General features: G+C 34.5%; 1 protein-coding gene and 1 long non-coding RNA gene across 4 annotated transcripts in view; one reads left to right on the top strand and one right to left on the bottom strand.

Annotated features, from left to right (window-relative positions):
• The window catches only part of LOC116661945, an 82956-nt gene that overhangs the window by 39827 nt on the left and 18425 nt on the right, over window positions 1–24704 (top strand). The window lies entirely within an intron of this gene.
• SLC6A14 (solute carrier family 6 member 14) lies at window positions 447–24240 on the bottom strand. The gene is made up of 14 exons (XM_006193846.2): window positions 24030–24240; window positions 22960–23125; window positions 19866–19997; window positions 18275–18436; window positions 17390–17528; window positions 16061–16193; window positions 14332–14472; window positions 9275–9503; window positions 7492–7617; window positions 6190–6308; window positions 5557–5656; window positions 5190–5299; window positions 2903–3070; window positions 447–1984 (listed from the first exon to the last, which is right to left on the bottom strand). The coding sequence occupies exons 1-14, from the start codon at window positions 24075–24077 to the stop codon at window positions 1838–1840; spliced, it is 1920 nt and encodes a 639-aa protein (XP_006193908.1). The 5' UTR covers window positions 24078–24240; the 3' UTR covers window positions 447–1837.

Raw genomic sequence — 24704 nt, 5'->3', positions numbered from 1 at the left:
AGAAGTGTGAGTCACCTGTAGAAAATTGCATGCATTTCTCTATTTAGTAAAAAATCCACATCTCAAATAGCACCAAAATACAATGGTAGAATGCAGGTAATTTAGTAATATGGATTAAAATTAAGAAGAAGTATTTCTAAGCTGTAGTTAGCCATCTATTTCAAGTAATATTTTATAGCATCCATTATAATTGAGGAATTAACAATCTTTTGAAATTCACTAAGCATTTGACCTACCATCTAAGAAAGCCCTCAAAATATCTAACACAAGTTCATCATATATATACATAATTCACTGAGATTATTCAATTAAAGGCTTACCTAGACACCTGTCTTCATGCCCCCCCCAATAAATTACCAGTATAAATTAAAGAAACACCTTAATCCCTTACTCCTTTAATCTTCAATCAAAAGGAAGAGGAAAAAGAATTTAAAATGTGTAAGAAATTAAGGCTTAAAATTATTTTATTACTCATTTGCCAAGAACAAAAAACCAGTAGTAGTATATGTAGTTCTTAAACTTTTGAGTCACAGATCTCTTTTGATATTCTGATGAAAACTATGGACTCTCTCCCTAGAAAAATGCATACACACATACACATAGAAAAATATTACATATAGTATCAGTTTCATACATTCTCTGAAGCTCAGGTTAAGAAACTTAAGAATAACCTAAAAGTTTCTTACATATTTAGGCAATGTTCATCGTGCTAGGCTGTGATGTTAAATGAATTGTCAATGATACATAATCAATGTATAAATCTACTGGTGATACAATATGTTTTCATTATTATTTGTAAGGAAACTGGGACATAGGACTTTCTAATTTGGCTGCCCTCATTCTTGACAAGTTTGACAAGTTTACCTCCTTTAAGTGTGTAAATAAGTTATCACCTGTAAGTAGTAACTTATTCAAATAAGACAAAATCATTCTACTTGATCTATTGACTATACATTTCAATCATAAGCTCTTAGATTTGATTGAAGCCATTGTGTCAGTATTTTTCCCATGTTCTATTTGAAATTAAACCTAGGTTTCAGAGTGTATTATGAACTACTCTTAACTTTGTTAAATAGTAGAAATTAGATGGGTCGTATTTTTTTCCAAATATAACCTAAGGAAGACATTGTGTGGGGAAAGAAATACTCAACGCTTCCAGGTTCCATTTTCTATATTAATCACTTACTGGCCATAGAATCCTTATTTTTCTGTGTTAGTTCACTATTTGTAAATAAAGAATATAACCACTAAGTTCACAGAAAAAGTGAGCAATAAATAGATGAAGTGTTTAGACATTTGAATCAAAAGTATTAAACTACAGTCCTTATATTATATACACAGTCCATTTTTTCCATATATGTATGACATTTCTAATTAAGTGAGGCTTTCAATTTTAACGCTTTCTTTTCAATATATTGATTTATTCTCCCCGCTTTATGGAAAAGAAAGATTGTATGCTAAGAAAATGTAAGCAACTAATAGTTAAAAACATGTATAATAGAAAATATAACTATTTTCTAAATAAACCAGCTCAAAATAAAGCCTTCAATATATTAGAAAAAATATTCTGGTAATAATTACAACAATGTTATTATGAAATAGAGGCAGCTATGTGTGTGTTAACAGAAAATCTTAAAACAAATATAATAATCACATTGCTAAATAGTAGTAGCTTCACATTTTTATATTACATTCCTGCTTAAATGGAGAAAAAAAGCTCATTATACTATTATAAACATAGTATATACATTTTTCTATTCGACATACAAATAAATAAAAATTCCCTCTATTCTAAAACAATCACATTACGTCACCACATATTTTTAAAGATGAGAACTCATTCTGGTTTTCCGCTGGCACTAACAGTAGGTATTTCATGGTCAGTCTCTTTTTTAGGATCTACCATGTCTTTGTATCTTTCCCCACGATGTCGTTCCAGGTATGGCCCCCAGTTAGAGGCTGGTCTGCAGCAGCTTATAAAGCGCTGAAAAGAAAAGAAAAAGCTTATCTTAGATCTTAAATACTGCAATCTATAAACAAGCAAATATCAAACTATATTTTCATTCTAGAGTGTTAAGTCTCTTTGCTAATCAAAATGATATAAGAACCATAAAAAAGTAAAAAGTGATCATCTAAATTCCTAATATACTGTCTACCAAATGATACTCAAATTTAACTAATTGTTACTAGAATCGTGTTACCTGCAAAGCCAAAATAGCTGAGTATGTAAATGATTTCAAAAGAAAGTACGTGACCCCATTCAAGCAACAGCATCACTTTAATGTACTTTCACTGAGTTCTCAGACATTTCTATCCCGGCCTTATAGTAAGAATCAGGTGAGGCGCTAAAGCAATATATACCTTGGAAGTGTATTTAAAATCTGACTCCTGAGCCTGCCTTGTCATTATCCTAGCGAGATGTCATAATCAACTCTATCCCCTTAGGTAGGCCTCCATGAAAGAGGGATAACCCAGGGTCTCAGCTGGGTTCAAGATAATTTACCAGACTTTTTCCAGTTTTAACATACTACTGCAGTATGTATTACAACTAGATGAGGTTTTAAAGGTGAAAATACAGCTATAAAGAAAAAAGGTCATTTGCTTTGTCATCTCAGTACAACTCAAGTATAGATACCATAGCCTTTATGTGCTAAGCATTCTAATAGGGCCTGAGGGTACAGCAACAAGCAAGACAAGACCCCCCCTTACAGATTCTCATCTAGTACGTGGAGACACACAAATATATATCCAGCATAATACAACGTTATGCACATAATTGTATCAGGTTATAGAAGTAGCCTAAAGGGAAGAATGATTTGATTTCATGTTCATAACCTCATATTAATCCTTATTTTGATCATAAGTACTTTATATAAAATATAAGTAATATTAATGTGCTTACTTGAAAGATGTTTCCTTTAGCTTGAATTATTTTTATGATAGCCATAATTGGAATCCAGATAATGCAGAAAATTATCATACACCAGCCTAGAGCAACTGCCCAGTCAGGGTATGGAATTTTGGCATACTCAGGTCTATGAAACTGCACCAATGACCAGACCAAAATTGCCTATTAAAGTAAAATATGAAAAGACAATGCTAAAGATTAGATTTTATTGCACTAATGATTTCAGTTCCACTAATTATTAGCAAATTGATTCTGTTCCTTAGAAATAATTTATCAAAAGCAATTAAAATGAAAAGACATTCAAGCCAACTAAGAGAATCAGGTAACAAACCAGAAGATACCAATACTCAGTGAGCCAATCTAAATAACTTGTATTTGGCTTAGAATAGATTCTTCCAAAGTTACCACCTCCACATATTTATAAATGTTACCACCTCCACATATTTATAAATGTTACAAATACTTCTACAACATGTATTTCAGTAAAATACTTTATGATAAAATGTATCAGATTGAAAGTAAAATAATATCTGAAATTTTCTGTTAACTTTCACTTTTAATAGCATGGTTTTATTCTGTGCTATACGCTAGCCAGCCTATCAGTTAACTTAAGGAGACTGTAAAGTACACTTTAGTGAACATGCTTTGCTCCTTGCTTAGCAGTTATTTCTGTTATTTCCCACTACACAGAGCATCCCTTACTCCACACCCAAAACATGTGCATTCACACGGTGCTGGTACCAAAGCACACTTCACTTCCAGCCTCCTATTGAGAAAAAAACAAGCGCGATATATGTTTGGGTAAAACAGTGAATCTTAAAGATGAAAACAATTTAAGGCCAAGTTTTTAAAAATGTGTTTTTAAAAAATCTACTAGAATGTTGCAGCATAAAAACTAATTTAGAGACCTGTAAAGCGAACAAAACAAAATGAACAAACCCCAAAATCACCCAGTAGTTTCTCTAAATTTACCTGTCCTTGTTTTACTAGAATCAATGAGAATGTAGAATGTACAAATTTTATAGATCATGAAGTTTAACTTTAGAATTAAATAGATTAATTCCTTTAGTTACCGTTATTTAAGTTTATTTCATAATTACTGTAATTTTACATAACTACAAGACAATAGATGAGGGATAGTGGAGTCTAATATTCATGACTTTATACAAAATAGATGATAATGTATATCATTTAATATTTACTACCTTTGCATTTTAAAGTAAATCCAGTTGTCAGATCTATGTAATCAATGAAAATTAGCTGGCTAAAAAGTCTAGTTAGATCTTCTAAGTTGATGAGGGGTTTTATTTTATTATGGAGACTTCTCAAGGAAAACAGTATTTAGTAGCACTGTCAAAGTCATCTAGCAAGAATATGGAGCATCCAAATATTTTAATTCAGCACATCCACTTCTCAACTCCTCACTACTTGAACCTGACCTGATAATGTTAATAAAACTTACCCTCTAAAAACAGACTCTAGGTCAAATTATTTAATGGTCTTTCCTTGGAAAACTTGAAGAATGGAGGCAATGAGAATCAAAACACATCCTCTGTAAAGCTTTGCCACTGCCCCATCCCCACCGTTATCTCTAGTCCATAGTAATTCTCCATCGCTTAAGTGTTTATTTTGGAATTCAACCTTTTACTGTTCTGAACTGTTAAAGATATCACATCTATATGTCATGTTTCTCCAGTAAGACATCTTTGGCTTTCCCTCAGCTCCTAAATAGCACCAAGTTATTAACATAAACTGTTGCCTCTATTGACACAGGTGAGTTTCTTTTAGTAATTTCAGATACAAAATACTTCCCAGAAAAAGAAAAAATACGCATTAACATCTGAGTGTCTCTTAGCAATTAGAAGATTGAATTCCTTGAAGGCAGAGAGTGGGTTTTATGCAACTTTGTATTTTCTGTACCTAGCAGAGAGGTTAAGAACGTTATAGATTGGCTCAGCATATTTTTTAGGGAATGAGCAAATGACTGGTTTTTAAAAGTTTATCCTATTGATAATTTGTAAGTATCTAGGACCTTTAGGTCTATAGGAGCCTGTTTATTTTCTCAAATGATAAATGTTTAACCCTATGGCCTCAAAAATACTACTACAAAGGCATTTTAATTTAGGCAGCTAGTAGGCACCAGTCAAGAAGCAAAAGTTGAAAATCACTAATTTATGACATTAATTTCCTTTATTGTATCCAATGTGAATTTTTCAAGTTTATCTCAGAAATGTTTAAATATACATTATTGATAGCAAATTCATGGCATATTAGTACTTACAATCAAAAGGATAGGCGTAATGACAAACCAGCAAGCTCTCCACCATAGCCAGAATATCCACCTTTTTGCTCCAATCATCATTTCTATGTCTTCAATGAATCTGTTCCCTCCTAAAAACAACAACAAAGAATGCATTCCGCCCTTGCTCATATTTTTGTTCATTAATCATTTTGTCCCCAAATCGTCTTTCAAGGTCTAAACATTTTCCTATACTACAGCAATGAAGCATATACCTTTAACTGCATTTTATTCATAATATGTTTTTGCCCAATATATTATACTTAAGTATTATAGTAAACATAATGAAAAGGAATCAAACTAAATCATCTTAATAAAATGTGTAGATAATTCTGTAGTCACTATTTACCATAAATCCAGATGATTCCTACTATTTCCAGTATAGCTGCAATCAAAATGCCCCATCCAGCACAGAAATGGTCAATCAGATTAACCCAGTAAATTCCAGCCTACCAAAAAAAAAAAAATCAGTTACTCCTAAGTATATTTTAAATTATTTTTATGATTGATGAGGTATTCAAATTGAATTTATTAGTTTGATTTTAACATATGCTACTTAGTTTCACCTCTGCCAGAAAACACAAGGATGACTTCTTTAAATATCTCAAAAAGGATGTACCTTTCATTCTCTACTGAGTCACTGTGAAAAAATAAGCATTTAGAATAGTTGATTATCAAAATGATATGCAATGTCTATGTGCTCCGTAGTAGCTGCCAAGAAATGCAGTCTGTGTTCAAAGTCTAACTTTGCTGTAATTGGGGAAATTGTCCGTTATTGGACTTTTTCCCCCTCTGCAAAATATACTTACCATCGAAATTATGTTATAATGGGGAAAAAAATCTGGGCTAAAACTCAGAAAACCTTGATCCAAGTCAGACTTGGACTTGTCACTAAACATTCTCTTAAACCCTGGTTTCCTCATTTAGATTATTAAGTACATTCCAACTCATATTTTGTCTATGAAAAAATACTGTAGAATACCTGAGTCACACAGACGAGACCAAGGAGAAACAAAATCAAGCAGCAACCCAAAGTTATGGGAACCCTCATTTTCTTCATCACTTTGGGAAATAAATCTTGAATCGTTGTTGTGATCGTTTCTTTGGAAGGGAAAAAAATGGCATGTTATATGTCAACTCATTTGCCAATAATTTTAATCACAGAAACAAACTTCTATTAATCAAATTTACAAATACATGTTGAGAATATATGCTCAGCCCTACTCCTTTCTTTTAAAAATCTGTAGGGTCCTTTCTCTTGGCGGTCACCACTTGTCAGTTCGGATAAAAATCAAATGCAGCTCTATTTGTTGTTTTTAGACTGTTTTATAAGGGGTTTTGTGGGTAGCAATTTATAAGGTAGCGGGTCCCTAAGGACTGAAGTAGTTTTTGAAAGGAAAAATCTAGTAGAACTTTTAAATAAGCTGAATATTTGAATAAATAACATGGAGCCAGAAAGGCCTTCTAGGTTTAAGAAATAAATGTGTTCATGAAAGAGGGTACTGGTTAAAAGTAGAAGGATGTATGAGTAAAAGGATTAAGAAACATGTTTGAAATTTTTGGAATCAACTAGAAAGTCAACTATAGGAGGCTGAACTTTATCCTGTAAACTATTAAAATATTTTATGTAACTGTGATATGATGAAAACTGTTTCAGAATTTCTAGGTGTGTACCCTAGGGAAAATCTCTGTGTGTACATAGAACCATGTGCAGTAATAATCATTCCAGCAGTGTGTGTCATTTTTAAAATTTGAAAATAATCCAAATGCTTATCATTATGGCAACAGATTGTGAATTAACTGGAGCTATTTGTGTAGCAACATGGATTTCATAATACATGTAAAAACAACTCAGAATGATATGTATGCTATGAAATTTCACATTTCTGTGAAATTTTTAAAATTTATGTTATTTATGGATACATATAAAATGTATACAAACATGGACTGAATAACATACATAATCCTTGGTGACAGTTGCTTCAAGGAAGAAATGTGAATTGTATTAAGGAAAGAAATATAGAGGACTTCAAATTTATCTATAACAGCTTATTTTTCTAAAAAATACCTGAAGTAAATACAAAATATTAATGACTGTTCCTTTTGGGTATCTGATACATGAGTGTTTTGTATTTTTCCATATTTAAAATTTAAGTTAAAAAGAATTTTCAGAAAGATCATTCTGAGAGTAAAAGCTAAAGGAGGCAACAAGGGTAAGAAAAGGATGTTTTTAAGTAGAGGAAACATGAGTAAAATATAAGAGGGATATGTTAACATTACTTACCAATGGAAGCAAACTGAGAGTCGAGACCCAAAGTCAAAAGCATGAAGAAAAATAATATGGACCAAAACGGTCCACCTGGTAGTTGGGCTAGAGCTTCTGGATAAGCAATGAATGCCAAATCAAAACCTAAGAAAAATGAATGGCATTTCAACTTAAATTAGTTGCCAGAAAAATTCACATATTTGGACATTTTCAAAATAAGATACTAGAAAAATCGCATTTTAATTTGGCAACCCAATCCATAATATACATTCTTTAGCAACTGTTTCACTTGCACTTTTGAAAATATTTGGCTAGGGTGTTCTATGGTGTGATCATGTGAACATGTGACATGAACTAAGCTAGTGAGAGAAATTTTGTAAATTGTACATTTCTCACATAAGAAACCTTAAGTATTTCAATGATTTTGTTTAACTGATTTTATTTTTTTAATGAAGAATTAACAACTGTCTTAAACTTCCAGAAACCTAAATTAGGTTACCTTATCTTAGCCTAGAAACTCTAAAAGAATTACACTATCAAGAAAGATAAGCTTACGAACTAACTTTTTAGTCTTCAACTGTCTGTCCAGATGTTTATTCAGAATCACTATATGTAATGCCATTTTATTTATTTTTTTCACTATACATTTCATAGCCATGTAGTGCCATTTTATTTTTTATTGAAGTACAGTTGATTTGCAATATTATGTTAGTTTCAGGTGTACAGCATAGTAATTCAGTATTTTCGCAGATTATACTCCATTATAGGTTATTACAAGATAAGGGGTATAATTTTAGTGCAGTTTTAATTAGTATATAGATACCTGCAAAATTGTATGTAATGAAACTATAAATTCAATCTTATTTTCTATTTGACGTATGTTACGTTTAAAGATGCTTTTTGAAGAATTTTATATGATACTTAGTTTTAAGTATTTTAAGTCTCTCCAACCTCCTGGAGGACTGACCCATGAGTCAGGAGAATTAGCTTCTATCCTAGGCTCTGTCACTTCCTAATTATTTGATCTTCTGCAAGATACAACATTTCTGTACATCAGTCCACTCCTCTGTAAGTGAGCTGGACACTAGATGGTCTCCAAAGGCCTTTCTTGTCCTAACATTCTATTCTCATTCATCAGTCTCATCAAATGACACTAACTGTAAATAGAAATTTAAAAAGGAATTCCTACTTAAGAGAACCCTCGAATTCTGTTACTAAGAATCTTTAGTCAGATAGTTAAGCATCCCGAGTCAATGCCTTTAAAGTTAGGAAGTTCATTGATTAGATTTCTCTAAAGCTGGACACAGGTGTACACTCAAAGTCAGTTGGGTTTCTTATCTATTATGATATTTGTGTGTTTTAAAAATTCAGACCCAATACTGTAATTGTACACAGATTAACTTTTATGTATACTGTCTCTCATATATTCATATATACATATTAATACACATATACATATATAGGTATACATACACACACACAAATTAAATGAAGGTGATGAATGTAAAGTGCTTAGCATGATGCCTGATACTTGTAATTGTGCAGTAAGGACTAAACATTATTTGGGAAAAAACATTAAGGGCTAAACAAAATTTGGGAAAAAACTTAAACAGTTGTTCTATAATATAGCCTTGTTTCTCAGATCATCTAAGAATTATATCATTAAAACAAATCATATAAGATGAAATGAGAAAGTGCAATACCCTAAATCTTGAGTATTTCGATTGCTATAAAATAATCGGTGTTTCTTAAATGAGCTATGTTTAATTGATCAAAGTTAATAATGTATAGCATTACATACCTGACTTCACAACTTGAGAGACTTCTTTTCCAGATATATGAGCCATGTGTCCCAGTATAGAAAAAATAGCAAATCCAGCGAACACACTAGTGAGGCAGTTTGTCAAACAAACTACAATGGCATCTGAGAAGCAGTTGTTATTGAACTTATTATAAGATGATAGAGCAACTAAGCCACCCCAAGCCACCGAAAGAGAGTAAAATATCTGTGTGGCAGCATCCTTCCATACCTATAAGAGAAAATAATTTAATATTTAAAAACATACACTCTTAATTTTTTATGCGTATAAAATATTTCATATATACAAATGAATAAGTATTCTAAGAACAAAATAAACACCCAGCTACCCCCTACTCAGCTTAAAATGTCACCAGTCTTTTAAAGCCTCTATGTGCCCTTTCCTGACCATATCACCCTTCCAGTCTCCAGTGGTAACTGCTATCCTGACTTCTATATTTATCATTTTTTAAAATTTTCTGTATATTTTTTAACTATGTAAATAAGTAAACCTAAACAATCTGGCATTTAGCTTTGCATGTCTTGAATTTTATACAAAAGTTTTCTTAATGCATGAAAACTTATACAACCTGCCTTTTTCCATTGACTATTGCATGAGATTTATCTTATCATATGAAATTTCAATTTTATAAGTCAAAAAATGAAAGAATATAGGCAAATTCATATGATTAAATTAAATGTAAGTAGGTTGGAACATTTTTTCCATTGCTGTGTTGCCCCCATTGTGTATACTACAGTTTATCCTTTATCCTGTTGCTGGCCCTTTAGGTTGTTCAGTATTTTGCTGTTAGAAATGATGTACTTGTGCATATCCTTGCACATGTCTCCTCATTCATAATTGTGGAACTGTGATGTCAGAGAGTATATGCATCTTCTCTTTTACTTAATATTGCCAAATGATTCTCCAAAGTGGTTGTATCCCTTTGCACTCCTACTAGCTGGTATGAGAGTTCCCTTTCACCCACATCCTTGCCAACATTGGTTAGAATTTTTCATATGGTCCAAACTAGTGGCTGTGAAATGACAGTTTTGATTACCTTAATTACTTATGAGGGTTTCACATGATTTTTATGTGTTTATATCCCATAGTTTTATTCTGTGACATTCCTGTTTATATCTTGGCCAGTTTTTTTGTTTGAGTTATTTGTCTTATTTGATCTGTAGGAATTCTTTATGTAGTTTGGATTCTAATCCTTTCTGTGTTATATGTGTTAAATTTTTTCTCCCAATTTGTGGCTTATTTTTTTCACCTCTTAACATCGCGTCCTTTGATGAGCCAAAGATTTTGTTGTTGATTTAATGTAGCTGAAAGTATCGATCTTTGCTTTTATGCACTGTCCTTGTTTACTCTGACTTAAAAAAAGAATCCTTAGCCCAAGGTCATACAGATACTATCCTATATTTTCTTTGAAAAGATTTAAAGTTTTGCTTATATTAAGTTTTCAATTAACCTGAACTTGTTATTATGCATATTAAATTAGAAATCCCAATACATTTTTTTCTAAATGGAATATCAGTCGTCTGAGGATAACTGATATTATCAATTATATCATTTGGATATCAGTTATATCAGTTGGATAGTCCATCCCCACATCTGCCACGTATCAAGTTCCATATGTTCATGAATCTGTTTCTGAGATTACTGTTCTGTTCCACAGGTCTGTATGTCCATACCTATGTAACACCACATTATTTTATTAACTATAGCATTATAATATTGTTTCATCTCTGATAGGACAAGTCTTTCTCACTTCTTCAAAAAACTTTTTTTTTTGTCTTTTCCCCTTCTATATAAATTTTAGAATCAATTTTCAATATCCATGGAAACCTGCTGGGAATTTGATTGGAATTTCCTCCACTTACCAATTTAGGGACAAAAAATATTAATTCTTAACAAGGCTAGTACTAGGCAATTTTTGAAGAATGATGATACATTTAGGCATCCAATTCCCTCATTCCATGTTTTGATTAGAGCCTCCTGTAGCTGGCCCCATCTCTTTAAGAAGCCCCCACACTCCTCATCTAATCTGGCCCTCCCTTATTATTCCCCCCTTTCACAATTTACCCCTCCTGTGTCTTTGCTAAAAGACAGTAGTCTACCTTAGAAACTAGCCTAGGTAAATCCATTTTAATAGTGAATTCTGTAGATGTAACATGACCCCAAAGAAAAAAATCTAATTATGAAGACTTCAAATAATAGGGCTGGCATATATGTAGGCAAAAGTGTATTTTAAGTCCATCTAAACACGGGACTGGTCAGTGGAAGCAGGCCATGTAACATGTTGATTAACAGTTCTAGCTCTGGAGTCAAAAAGAATGAAGTTTAAATCCAATACCTCTTGCTCTTTTTGACTTCAGTGTATTTAACATCTTTAAATCTGTTTCATCATCTCTAAAATGGAGATGATGATGATGATACTAGTAATAATGATAAGTGTCCTAGGAATGATGTGAGAATTAAAGGAGATTTAACACATATAAAGCAATTAGCAGGATACTCAGTGGTAGCTATTATTGTTTTTATGGAAAATAATCACAAATTGATAGTTTCTTTTATGGAAGTTACAAACAATAATTGTCTCCCTGAAAGGTATGCAATCTATTTCTGATTTCAATAGAACTAAAGTTGTTACGAGTAAAATAAATATTTACTATGTCTTCAGAATACAGCTTGATGTTAGATTATTGTTACATTATAATTGCTTTTATAATGGCAGGAAGCCAGTAAGAAAAAAAATGGGTGGATCGATGGATGGATGGGTAGAAGGATAGACAGCTAGATCATAGTTACTTCACTTATATATAACAAAATCATGTTAGAAATAAAATGCTCTTATTTCTTAGGCAGTTGTACATATTAAGAGATGAACAACATGCTTATGTTGGTCTCTCAGCTGCTTTGACTTGATACGTTAGGTATGCATATGTGAGTTCGCAGGGGGCTGGAGGTGGTGTGGCAGGTCTGGGTTGTGTAAGAATGCTACTGCATATGATGTACCCAAGCTGCAAATGAAAGTGAAGTGAAATTCCAAACATAGTTAGACTCTCTATATCTACAAATCTCATAGCTGTATATAAGATTATTAGTTTAGGGATTAGGAAATCTTAATTCAAGATGCACAAACTGGCTGTGTAAATTTAAATGTGAAACTTCTTGGGTCTCAACTTCATCACTATAAAATGGGGGAGTTAGTAAAATAAACACTGGAGACCCCTCTAGCTACAAATTTGTATGGTTCTCTACTTGCCTAGAGATCTCAATAGAGTTAAATATTCAAAGAAAAGGAAAAGATGTTTACTTATGATTGCACGCTTAGAGTATGGATTGGAGAGGAATAAAAAATATCGAAGGAAAAAAATTCTCATTGCCAGCAAACCCAAAGAAGGAGTAGGGTAGTGTTTGTGTTGGGTGGGGAGGTAGGAGGATTAAGCTGTATGTTTCATAAGGAGCTTTAGGCTTAGCTCTGATGTTTTAAAGATCAGAGACACCGAAACAGACCAATATAAAACAGTCATATAAAATTTTCAGGATAGTTTCATGGATCTATAAAGCCCAGGTGATCTGAGGCTTGTAAGAGCCACTTAAAGGAATATCAAAGGGGCTTTTCAACTGTACTCAAAGTTACGAGGTTTAAAGAAAATAGAGGGTCCACTTCTTAGGGAAAAATGTTGCATCTATAATAATATGGTATTATATAACAGCAATAATTGAAATAATTGGGTGCTCATATTTATATAACAGTTGACCATTTCAAAGTACATTAACATATTTCATCTTGTTTAATAACCTAACAGAGAGAAGACGCTGAATCCCAGCTTCCATTTTATTTGTTTCTTATCCGTCATCCAAAATGGTCGAGTTGGGAAGAGATTAACAAACAAGGTTAAAAGATGTGAGGCCCAAGATAAATGAAGAAATAAACAGGGGGCCTGTGGACACATCAGAATGTGTTAATCTCCAACACATAAGTAATAAAAAGTTCATAGGGTTTTGTGGCTAATTAATGAGTAAAAATTATTTGGACAGAAGGAAGGTAATCAAAGGCCAGAGATTGACATGTCAATTCTCAAAAAGGTAATGGATGGATTTGCATGACTAAAAACTGATCCAGTTGACTTGCTTCCCAGAGAAGTTCTACAACAAATAAGTAAATATCTGGATTGTATTTATAAAATAGCAATTGCTGGAAATTAGCATGAGTTCCACAAAGAATATCATAGCAAACTAAAACTAATATCCATTTTGGTTAGGACTACTAGAATGGTAGACAATATAGTGTTTCTTGATTTCAATATAATATTGTGGAGCTTTACCTGACCAGAAGCCTAATGTGTGTCAAGAATGTGACATGAGGCTGTATCAATAGAATACACTTACTGGTAATGCTCTCTGCAGTCAAAATTGTAAAAGATTTTATGTGTCTGTGATACACACAACCATTATCTGGAGATGGACTAGTGTTAAAAGAGGGCTGCCCAATTCATATTTTTAGGCACATGTTAATGGGTCTGGTACAAGTAACAGTTTTGTTTCTGGAATGCTTCATCTATTTCAAAGTTATGTTTTAACTTCATAATCAATTAGGTAAAATTCATCCTTACTTTTGGGATACTAACTTCTGAAGACAATTAAAATGTATATTAGACCATTAAACCATGAGCAGTAATCTTTAAATCTACCGTGAGTTTCTCCGATAAGTCACATAGTCCTAGGTATCAATTTGTAGGTGTTCCTGCATGAAATATTCTTTTTCAGATTAATAAGCCCCAAATCTTTTTGGTCAAATAGAACTAGCTTGAAGAAAATGACTTTTAAAATTCTATTGCTGCAAATGATTATCTTACTTCCTAAGAGAGCATTAGTGTCATGTTAAATAGCTAAATCAGACATCCTCGTGGACAGAAACATTAATAAATCTAACTGCATATTCTTTTGAAGCTCTGCTACATTATGACACTCTTAATTGCAAATCAGAGATTTTCAGTTTTGGCTTTTAAGGTTTACCGCCTCAGATAATTTAAAATCCAAGTTGTCTTACCTGAGCTTCCCTAAGTTTTGTAAAATTTGACTGTGCTCCTATGTAGTAAGAAATGCCTTTTGATGCACCATCCAGAGTTGCCCCTCTGATCAACAGGATGAGTAAGACAACATAGGGGAAAATAGCTGTAAAATATACCACCTACCAAGAAGAATGACCAAAAGTTAATAAGTTATTGTTTTAAATCATGGTGTAAAATTGTATACAAATTTAAGTTATTAGCCAGCTGAAGTGAGTAAAATAAAGTATCGAAGATTTCATTAGGTTCTTAATAAGTCTGATAACACCAATACCCATGTTGACAGAATTTCCTCTTTCTGTTCTCATCACTCTCAAATGACCCACTTTCAAAACATTCTGGTGTATGAAGCAGTATTTCCCAGGTTCTTGTAAATACACACTACATCAGCAGAGGTAGCCTGGAATCTAGGTGGAGTGCTTTCCTAGATGTATCCTAATAAATGAGGGGACTGAATATCATCTCTTGGTAAATTACTACATTGAAGTAGGAAGGGAAATGATTTTAAACCCTGCAATGATTAGTATATACTCAGTCTCCAAGGAGAAGAAAAATACTCTCCTAGTAGGTGTCCAAATCCCATGAAAGTTGATTAAAGTGAATACTGGACACTATCCTTCAAGCTACCATTTAGAGACTTTGCTAGCACACATATATACACCTGAGGACTGCGTGTGTCCTGAAAACACATGGTTTCAGATGAGCCGACTGCCTTTGAGGCTCACTTTTCATTAATGGGGAGGATTTCTTTGCTCCATAGATGTCCTATGTTTGATAACATGCCCAAGGAAACAATTTAAATAAGTCACCCAGAGACCAATAAAAATTAATTGCCTGGGTAAATGGCCTTTAATGGATTCTTTCAGTATTAATATCAAAAAGGAACCAAGGGTTCCAAAAATGCACAACTGCAACATTATTTTGAAAAGTTTCCACTGACTTTGTGATGTTCACAGTATTTTTGTGATCTAACAGCATGTCTCATTATAATTTAACATTAGCTGAATGCGCTAGATATTGTACCAGGAATACAAAAGAGTATCCACAGTTATTTCTGTCTTCTGTTTTTAAGGAAATTTCACTCTGGTAGTTACAAACACATACATATTCACTTGCTCACAGAGAAAATTTCATGTTCTCTGAAATTGTCACAGTGCTCTCTGAAAGTTAAAAAAAAATAAAACAATGAAGTGGGAAATTTTTTCAGAAAGGACTCTCTACTGAGAGAGGGTTCTGAGTCAATTTTGGCAAGTTTGGAGAGAACAGTGGTATAGTTGGTTTTTTTTCCTTCTCTCTCCAACTAGGGGAATCCTAACACTACTACCCTATAGAACATATATAACAAGGATCGAGGCTTTCCAAACCAAACATTGCAATATATAATTCTATTCAAAATGCTTATTTATCTAGTAGGACAGAAATTTTTAAAAATATACTCCCAAGCTTCAGAATGCTGTATTAGCTAGAAGGGTCCAAGTTTAGAGTAACTGCATGAATCTCATACCAATTTTTGCTTGTTTTGTTTCATTTTTAATAATAGCAGTGTTCTTATGCGTTTTCTTAGAGCGAAACTGCCTACTTAGAAAGCTTTTCACACATTTGAATGTTCCCATTATAGAAAAAAAACATGCATTTGGTAAGTGCTCGGCATGGAACCACAACGAAATTGGAAAACCGCTACATCACTATCTAATCTGTTTTCTAAATTACCTTGCCAGAAGACTTGATTCCTTTAAATAGTGCTGCTCCAACTATGAGCCAAGCCAGAAGAAGACAAAGTGCTAAATACCACACAATGACTCCAGTATCATCCATTCCATTTGACCGCTGGAGCGCAACTTTACTGAAAACACAGAAGCCCTTTGATGAACACACAATCACTTGTCTTAATACATTGAATTTTGTAATATCTTTCATCCAGGGGGAAGCTTCATGAGTATTTTATCTTATTAATACATCAATGTCATGTGAGCCTTTTATTGATACATTTGTATGGAGGAGCAAAAATAGTTCAGTGAAAAACCAGGCTTTGAACTTTCTGGTTAACTGCGAGCCAATCCACAAAGTTTTCCAAACCCTAGAATAAAAGATCCACTGATTCCTTTAGCTACGATTTTCCCCTAATATTTCAGAGCTCCTCTATGGAAAGAAATTAACCTTACATCAGATTATTTCATTTTACTCGTTATAGTATTTTTTTCCTCAAGTTAAAATGATGGAGAAAACATTCAAAATTACACTATACTTCATCATACTTGTAGTTATCATCAAACCTAAATGGCCCCATTATGTATATCTTTTTCAAAGGCTTTCTCTAAAATTTCATGATTTCCACTAGGGACATATATGGATTGAGGATTTTAATTTTTAGCTAGATGTTTGGAACATTTCAAGATCCAAATTTTAAAAGGGTCACAAAGAGCAATACCACGTAGATGAGGAAGAGCTCATGACAGCAGTAGAGAAGTTAGGTAAAGTTAAAGAGTAGGTATGCAGTAAGAGAGATCATTTAAAATTAATAACCCAAAATATATATATTATATATATAATATATATAATTATATATATAACCCAAATATAACCCAAAACATCTATTTTTACCATATAATGACAATTATAAGCAAAGTGGATAACGAAGAATTGCAGTCTTAAATAGCTGCAATTTTGCCCCAAATATTACTCATCACCCAACTGTTCCTTACTAGAATTTGCTCATTGTAGTCTAAAATCTGAATTTTTTTTCTTCTAAGCAATGCCCTAACTTATAGCCAATAAGTACTATATAAAGCATCATTGCTACATTGTGCCCATTTAATAACTAGTTTATAAATGGCAATCTGTAGTATGAGCTAATTTTGCAGGCTACTACTACTCACCCAGGATAGGTAAGCATCTGAGCCAAATGAAGTATAATTTGCTCTGATTCCCCTTTTTTTTCTACTTATATGAGTTAAGAAAAGAGCTGATCAATAGCTTGTTGTTCTTTATAAAAACTTGTAATAACATCTGCTAAAGACATAGATAATTTACTGTACTTACTTCCAGTATTGTTCACTGGGAAGCTGCCCTGGCTGAGAAATTTCACTTCCATTGAGGCAGGTAAAATTGTTGGCATCTACCCAGCTTTTATTCATTTGGATGATTTCAGTCATGTTTATACTCACATTACAATGTGTTACTGAAAATAAAAAAAAAGAATACACACACACAGACACATACTGAGTTTGAGAAGAGTAATTTCCTGGGAGAAAAATGTTTTAATGGTGAAATATTCAAAGTATTGCCTAAATTGTTACTTGGTGAAGGTGGAGTAGAAATCTTACTGATGCCACAAGCCATACACGTTGAGTATCTTCAGTGTTCTCCACCACTAAGCTGGGGTTGAGTATGAAAATATCTGCCCTTTTAAACTGTGATTATATTTATAGTAACAGCTATAGAATAACAGCCATTTCAGTTGGGACTTAGTGGTCTAAGGAACTTTTTAATATGTGGACTTACTGAACCTAGATAGATAAATGACATCTTTAAATTCCAAAGAACTGTTAAATCTCTATCACGTTATCCTCTGCTATGCATGACAACACTCACCATCTCCTGAAACACTGTTACTATCATAAACAGTGTTTTTCTCTCTTATCACTTTCCCAGTTTTCTTCCTTTTCCCCTGCCCACAACTTCAGCCTGCAAGAAAGACTCCTAGCAGTGGTTTAGCCTTACTGACTGCCCTCAGAAATGAATATATGGCATTAATCAATTTTCAGGTTACATGTGCTTTATTCAGCTTTCATCAGTAACCTATGGCTCACTTAAAATTGCACCTAAATTGGTTTAAAAAGTGATTTAAACTTTTAATCTTATTGGAAAATACAAAAGAATGATACAGAGTTAACAATATTTTTTTAATAAATAAATGAATTTTACCTATCGGCGTTCTGCTACAGTTTTCATCTGCCCAATCAGAACAGTGTTTCCACGGCAGCTCACTTTGGAATGAAGCAAACATGTAGTAAAGACTGTAGGCTATTATGACATTGTAATAGATTGTCACAAAAATGGATATCAGGACCATTGTAATCCCCACACCTGGAAGAGAACAATTAAAACAAAGTGAATTTTCTTTTGCTAATTCATAAAGCTGCATCTCAATTTCCCCAAAACCTATTTTAAAATGAGAAAACTGTTTCAAACAACTTTTTCTCTTTTATGGGGGTGGGGGAGAGGCAGTAGTACTGTCTGAGTAGCTTTCTTTTCCAAATTAAAATTATTTTGATAGTCAGCTTTCTGAGACAGTTTTTTAGTTGATCAGAAAAGGTACTAAGACCAAGGGCAGAAGTCCTGTGTTAAACCACTGAATTTCACATGAGGAAGAACTCTAAGCATACGCTCTACCACTGAACTACTACCCTCCCCCACCCCAAGCTGTAAATTCTTGTCAGCGTGAGTACTATTCTTAATAAAACAAAAAAGAACAAAAACAAACTATTCAAAGCTCATATCCTATAGACTCACTGACCAATACTTACATCTTCGTCTATAAACCAACATTTTGACAAGTAGAAGATAAAGTCTCTGAATGGATGTCCTAAAAAGATAGTGCACACCACTTCTACAAGTGCATATAAAGAAAATTCAATAATTCAGTAACAGTCCGAATTTCAACTTCCCAAGTTTCTTTAACTCAGTAGTTCCAAAATGCAGTTTAGCATACTGAATAGAACTCCTACACTTCAGACTAGCTTTTGAGGTAGCTTCCTTAATATTCCAGCACAATATTCTCTTCACCTCGCTATAAATTTCTTTTTTGATGTTGCATTGAAGCTTTTACAAATAGTTTTCAGCAGCTAGCACATACCAAAATGATATCTAATCTTCCAACAGAAAGGCTGTTTGATGTTTAATAACAATCAAAGCATTTTTTTCTAACTTTCCTACTGTCCTATTCCATTAGGGGCATCCAAGAAAAAATAATGACCTGCCCTTCAACTTTTCTGAATGAGGCATTGTAAAAGATATGCAAAAGCAAGAAGACGAAGATTGCATAGGAAGTAGAAAAAAGCCAGAGCTATAAAGTTGATGCACAGGACTGTGCCAAGAGAATTTAAAAGGTGAAAATAAGAAAGGGGGGAGGGTATAGCTCAGTGGTAGAGCGCATGCTTAGCATGCATGAGGTCCTGGATTCTATCCCCAGTACCTCCATCAAAAAACTTAAATAAACAAACCGAATTACCTCCCCCCCCAAATAAAAAAAAAAGGTGAAAGTAAGACTATAATGACACCATTACAACCCTCTCTCATATTCTTCCTAACCCCTACATCTGCAGCCCAAGATAGACAGATACACAAATTAACATTTGAGTTCTAAATTCAACAGTGGCAAATATTCAGAAAAGCAATGTATGCCTCTTTGCCTTTAACATGTCCAAATTTTAAATACTTTTTGTCCACATAATGAGGACAGCTATATGCAGGAATGGACCAATAACTACAGTAAGGAAAACATTTTAATACCAACCTTGAAACAATGGAAGAATTCTCCACACTGAAACTGGACCTAAGCTAGCAAATTGTCCCAGTGAACACTCTAGGAAGAATAAAGGTAAACCAGCCAATGCTAGCATAATCGCATAAGGTATCAAGAAGGCACCTAGAAAACGCAAAACAAAGCACTGTTATATTCCAAAATCTTGATGGCGTGTTGACAACCAGCATAACATTTTGAAAGCATTCTGATATAGTGGAGTCAGGGAGTACTGGGTTTAGGCTCCAAATTTACCACTGTCTGTGAGAAAGTAGTTGATTCTCTAAACCTTGGGTTCCTCATCCATGAAACGGCGATGCTAGTATGACCTAATGAGCTTGTCATGATTATTAAAAACAATAGCCCATAAAAAGCGAGCCAGAGAAGTTGAACGATCACAGACTTTGGAGCCAGATATACCTCGGTTTATATCGTGGCTCCACTATATACTAGTTATATGACCTAGGGCAACTTACCCAACCTCTCAACCTTGGGATCCTCATAAATGGGAAGAACAATGCAACTCATCAGTTTGTGGTAAGGGTTTCATTACAGAGCATATATGAAAACACTTGGCAAAATGGGCAGGCACATAGTACATGTTCAAAGTTAGTTTCCCTCCCTTCTCCTTTAAAAATAAATGATCTGTTTTTAAGAGTTAGGGTGTAAATGTTACAGGTGGTTCGGAGTGCAAGTTAATGCAGTTAAGTTCCTTATTCTCGAAATAGTCATAAGGGTCTTCACTCAATATTAAGAAATTGATGATTTTGGTAGAAAAACCCGAACCTTTGAGATGCATTAAGAATCAGCTTTCAATTTCATAAGGATTAATTCTCCTACATTTAGATTATCCAGACCCCCTTTTGGTTTTTGTTTTAAATTTTTTATTATTTTACTTTGTTTTCTGCCCACTTTAGGGACATGAAATTGCTCATTAGAACTTTGACCAGACTCTAGGTAGAAGCCGGGACACAATATTAAATTTATTGATCAAGTATTCTAGGAGTCTTAACAAAGTTTTATAAGAAAATGTGGGGATCAGTGAATAAAAATGGGCTTTAAATTATGTATATTTCATTCACTTAGCCATGTTATCTTTCTTCCTTATGTGTTTTTCCCATTATGATACTGTAACATCATACCTGGGAAACTACATTTTTCCAACCCTCAAAATATATACTAGTAAAAGGAAGAAGATAATAAAGTACTTGTTTCATACAAGTCACTAGTCACCAGAACATAGGGACAAATTCGTTCTTATATACGTTGCAATGTACAAACCATCATTACTATGACTAATAGAAGTTTAATTCCTACCCATGATAAATAGGAAGAAAAAGACAAAATATCTCTGTTTAAATACAACGATAAGCAAAGTTTCCCTAGCCCAGTGTAAATAGGTTTTTAGATACACAAAAAAGGTTTTTCCTCAGTGTTATATATGGCTTTTCATCCATTATATTGTTTCATTATTAATAACTACCATAACTGGTAAATTATTAATATTCTGTGTGTTCACAAATTGTTAATACTGCTGACCTAGACCCTAAGGTAGTCTGAGACTTCTCATAAACTGTTAAAAAGCATCTACAGAGAAAAATGAGTCCAGATTTTAGCAACAGTCTTTCAAACCTGACTGTATTTTTAAATCTGATCTATTAACATTTGACAAATTTGAACTTCCTGTTCCTTTTCTACCCTTGAGCAAAAGAGAAAGAAGCAACTGAGAGAGCCTAGATCAGCCATTACTCAAATGATGTGATCTTTAAAAACTGAGATCTGATGTGATATATTAATTTTTAGAGGAAATGGTGAAAGAGGTAATAGCATATGATAAATAATGCCACTTTGTTTTGGCTAAGTCTAAAAATCTCTATTAAACCTGTTTTAATACAGTTCCTGGAAATTGATAGCAAGTACTGGGCCTATGTGTGACGTCAAGTCACAAGGAATTTCTTACTCTAAACCTGAACACAACAGGCTGGAAAGGAGCCCGAATGCTTCTCTTTACTACGCTGGACCTTAGGACACAGACACCAAAAAGATTGATTCCTGACTCATCTTCCAACTCAAACTTATACCAAACCCATGATTCAACATCATAAGCTCTAAATAGGGTAATTAATGGCACCAAGACTTAGAGTGTTTGCTAAACAGAGCTCCTTTCTTAAGTCTCTGAAGGCCAGAATGAATGCTTTAATGCAACCAATTAACAAGGAATATGAGATTGAAATATCACCACACAAAATCCTATTGTACCCAGCAAAATAATTACAGTGGCACAGTTTCACTGGTACCCAATTATGAAATATAAGGGTATGTCACTTCTACACTTCTAACAGAACCTATAATTACAAGTAAATAAAATATGGTGTAAGTGAAAAGTTGTTTCGACATTACTAGAGGATTGTGCAATTCATTTTGTTTCCTTCTGTGTGTCACCTCAGTTATTTTTTCTCCTTGTTCTAATTGAGTCTTCCTTAGTAATCTATGAGGTATAAACAGTATTATTTGCAGAAATTAAACACCTGGCCTTGAACTAAATTCTACTGCATTTTAGAAGGACCTTCTAGATGGTCAACCCAATTTGGAATACATGTAACTGAATATTGCAGCTTAAAGTACTAAACCTTTAATTACTTTTTAATCAACTCCTTCCACACTTAAATTTCCAAAATGCAATGCCTTATTTTATTTAAGCAAACAATTTATTTGAGCTTCTTATTAGAACTAGAATTCCCTGCCATTTGCTCAGATTCAGCTATAAATTAAGCAAAACACAACTTGAATCTAAATGGATTATCACAGGAACGTGTATACATGGTTAAAGGTTACATGGAATCTCAAATCAACTCAGAAGTGCTAAATACACAACTTGTATCAAGTTTATATTTGAGGATTTTGTGAAGCCAGCTTCCCAACTTGAGCCAGAAACTCAGTCTAATAATAAATGCAGTCTGCTCACTTCCCATCCTCCTACTAATCTATACTATCATATACCTTTACTCAGTTCTTAAAATGAGAGACCATATAGCACCCCAGCTAAAATTGGAGGGGAAATAAATCGGGAGTGGGGGGTGGTAAATACCTCCGCCATTGTTGTAGGTCAAATACGGGAACCTCCACACATTCCCCAATCCCACTGCATATCCAACCATAGATAGAAGGTAATCCGATTTTTTGGACCAGTTACCACGGTCCTGATTCTCATCATTTTCACCAACATGGAAATTCTCAGATGAAGCCGTCACTTTCTGGAAAAGGGAAAATATCAACAGCTTATCTTTCTACTATTAAAAATTCTGCAGAAGCTTAATTTCACAAATCCAGAGAGAGAGAGAGGCACTGAGAGATAATGAACCTTGAAAGTAGCCAGGGAACCCTTTCTGAAAGTGGGGAGATTTCTGCTGATGGCTGCTTTTACTTTACAGCATTTACCCCTTGAAATGCAAAAAGCTCTAGGTGGGTATTTTCACTACTTCTTTAGGTTAGATCTTACAAATTTTGGCGGGAAGGTTACATGCGGCACTCAGCATGAAGGGCAAATGAAGGTGAGCAAATAAGGTTTCAAATATGCAAGTCTTAAAGATGTAAAATTAACACTCTTAAAATTGGAGATCTTTAAGAAGGATCGAGTATAGCTACTACAGAGAGAAAAGTCATAGATTGTTTTTCCTATAAGCTGATAGTTTCGATGTTTGGTGTTGTCAGGGAAGTTTCATTTCTTTCCGGAGTAAAATCAGTGCTTTTCTGAAAGCCACAGAATAATATTCAGAGGCAAACTCTCCTGTCCCACCAGGTGGAGCAGCACTCTCTCCACTTCAGAGGAGAAGGGAGGGTTCCTCAGGTCAGATGAGGACAGTGCATTTTCTCATTTCTCACCAGCATGTGGACACAGTCCGGAGAGGGACAGAAAACAGAAGTTTGTGGGCACACCCAAGGCAGAGGATGAGGTGACCCTAAGTCTTCTAGCTACCAGAGTAAGAGCTGATTGATTTTTCCTCCACTTTATGGGGGCATCTCAGGCACACTTGAAGTCAGTTAAACAGAAAAGTGGAAAACAAGGAACAGCTGCAGAAACCAAAAACAGAGACTTGCCTCCCCTTCAGTTTTCCCTTCCCAGGTCCTCCACACCCCCCACAGCTCCCAGACCCCTACCTCCTTCCCTCTGCACTTGAAGAAGCTCAGGCATTTCAACTTGTCCATGGTTCACTCACTCCCTGGGCTCGCTCCGCCTGTCTCGCAGTCTGGCTGGGCTTGACTGGTGGCAGGTGCACACTCCCCCGTTGCTACCTGCCAGAGTGAGCCACCTTGCCCAGGGGTGGGACCATTTATGGAGGGAAGCTCCCCCCTCCCCCGCCCGGGCGCCCTGTCGTGTCAATTACCGGAAGGGACTAAAGTGAGGCTCTGGTTTTTCCCCAGGTAAGCTGGCATGTAGCAATCCCTAGCCCCGGCCCCAGGAAAGGGCTGGGCTGTGAAAGAGCGGAGCAGTCTGAGCCGAGATGACTGACAGCCTTTGACTCAGAGCCGCGCAGGTGCCTTCGCAACCTCGTCTCCTTTCCCGGCTTCCCAGCTTCCTCCTAACCTCTTCTATTAGTCTGGTCTCTGTCCTGGAGCCAAGTGCTGATCTCCACTGGTGCTGCAGGTGGGGAGGGCATGGTCCGGGAGGTTCGTTCTGTTCCCCAAGTTTCTCCTGAACAGACTGTACTGTCCTGGGCTCTGGGATTTCCTAAAGTTTTGCCCCTCACTAGAAAGCACTTGATCCCCTGGGGCAAATGCTGCTCCCAGAGGGAGAGCTCCGGAATTGGGCACCTTGAAAAGCAGCCAGTTGAG

Source organism: Camelus ferus, chromosome X (genome assembly GCF_009834535.1).
Source record: "Camelus ferus isolate YT-003-E chromosome X, BCGSAC_Cfer_1.0, whole genome shotgun sequence".
NCBI lineage: Eukaryota > Metazoa > Chordata > Mammalia > Artiodactyla > Camelidae > Camelus > Camelus ferus.
Note: the sequence above shows the minus strand (reverse complement) of the source record. Positions and strands in the feature narration are given on the sequence as shown.

What these genes read in the sequence shown, in the direction of transcription:
- SLC6A14 (XM_006193846.2), bottom strand. Translation starts at nt 24,077, where the DNA reads ATGGACAAGTTGAAATGCCTGAGCTTCTTCAAGTGCAGAGGGAAGGAG. An exon ending in CTCTCAAGTTGTGAAGTCAG is followed by an intron (nt 7,618 to 9,274) that starts GTATGTAATGCT and finishes CATTTTTCTTAG; the next exon opens with GTTTTGATTTGGCATTCATT. An exon ending in TTACGCCTATCCTTTTGATT is followed by an intron (nt 3,071 to 5,189) that starts GTAAGTACTAAT and finishes TTACTTTAATAG; the next exon opens with GCAATTTTGGTCTGGTCATT.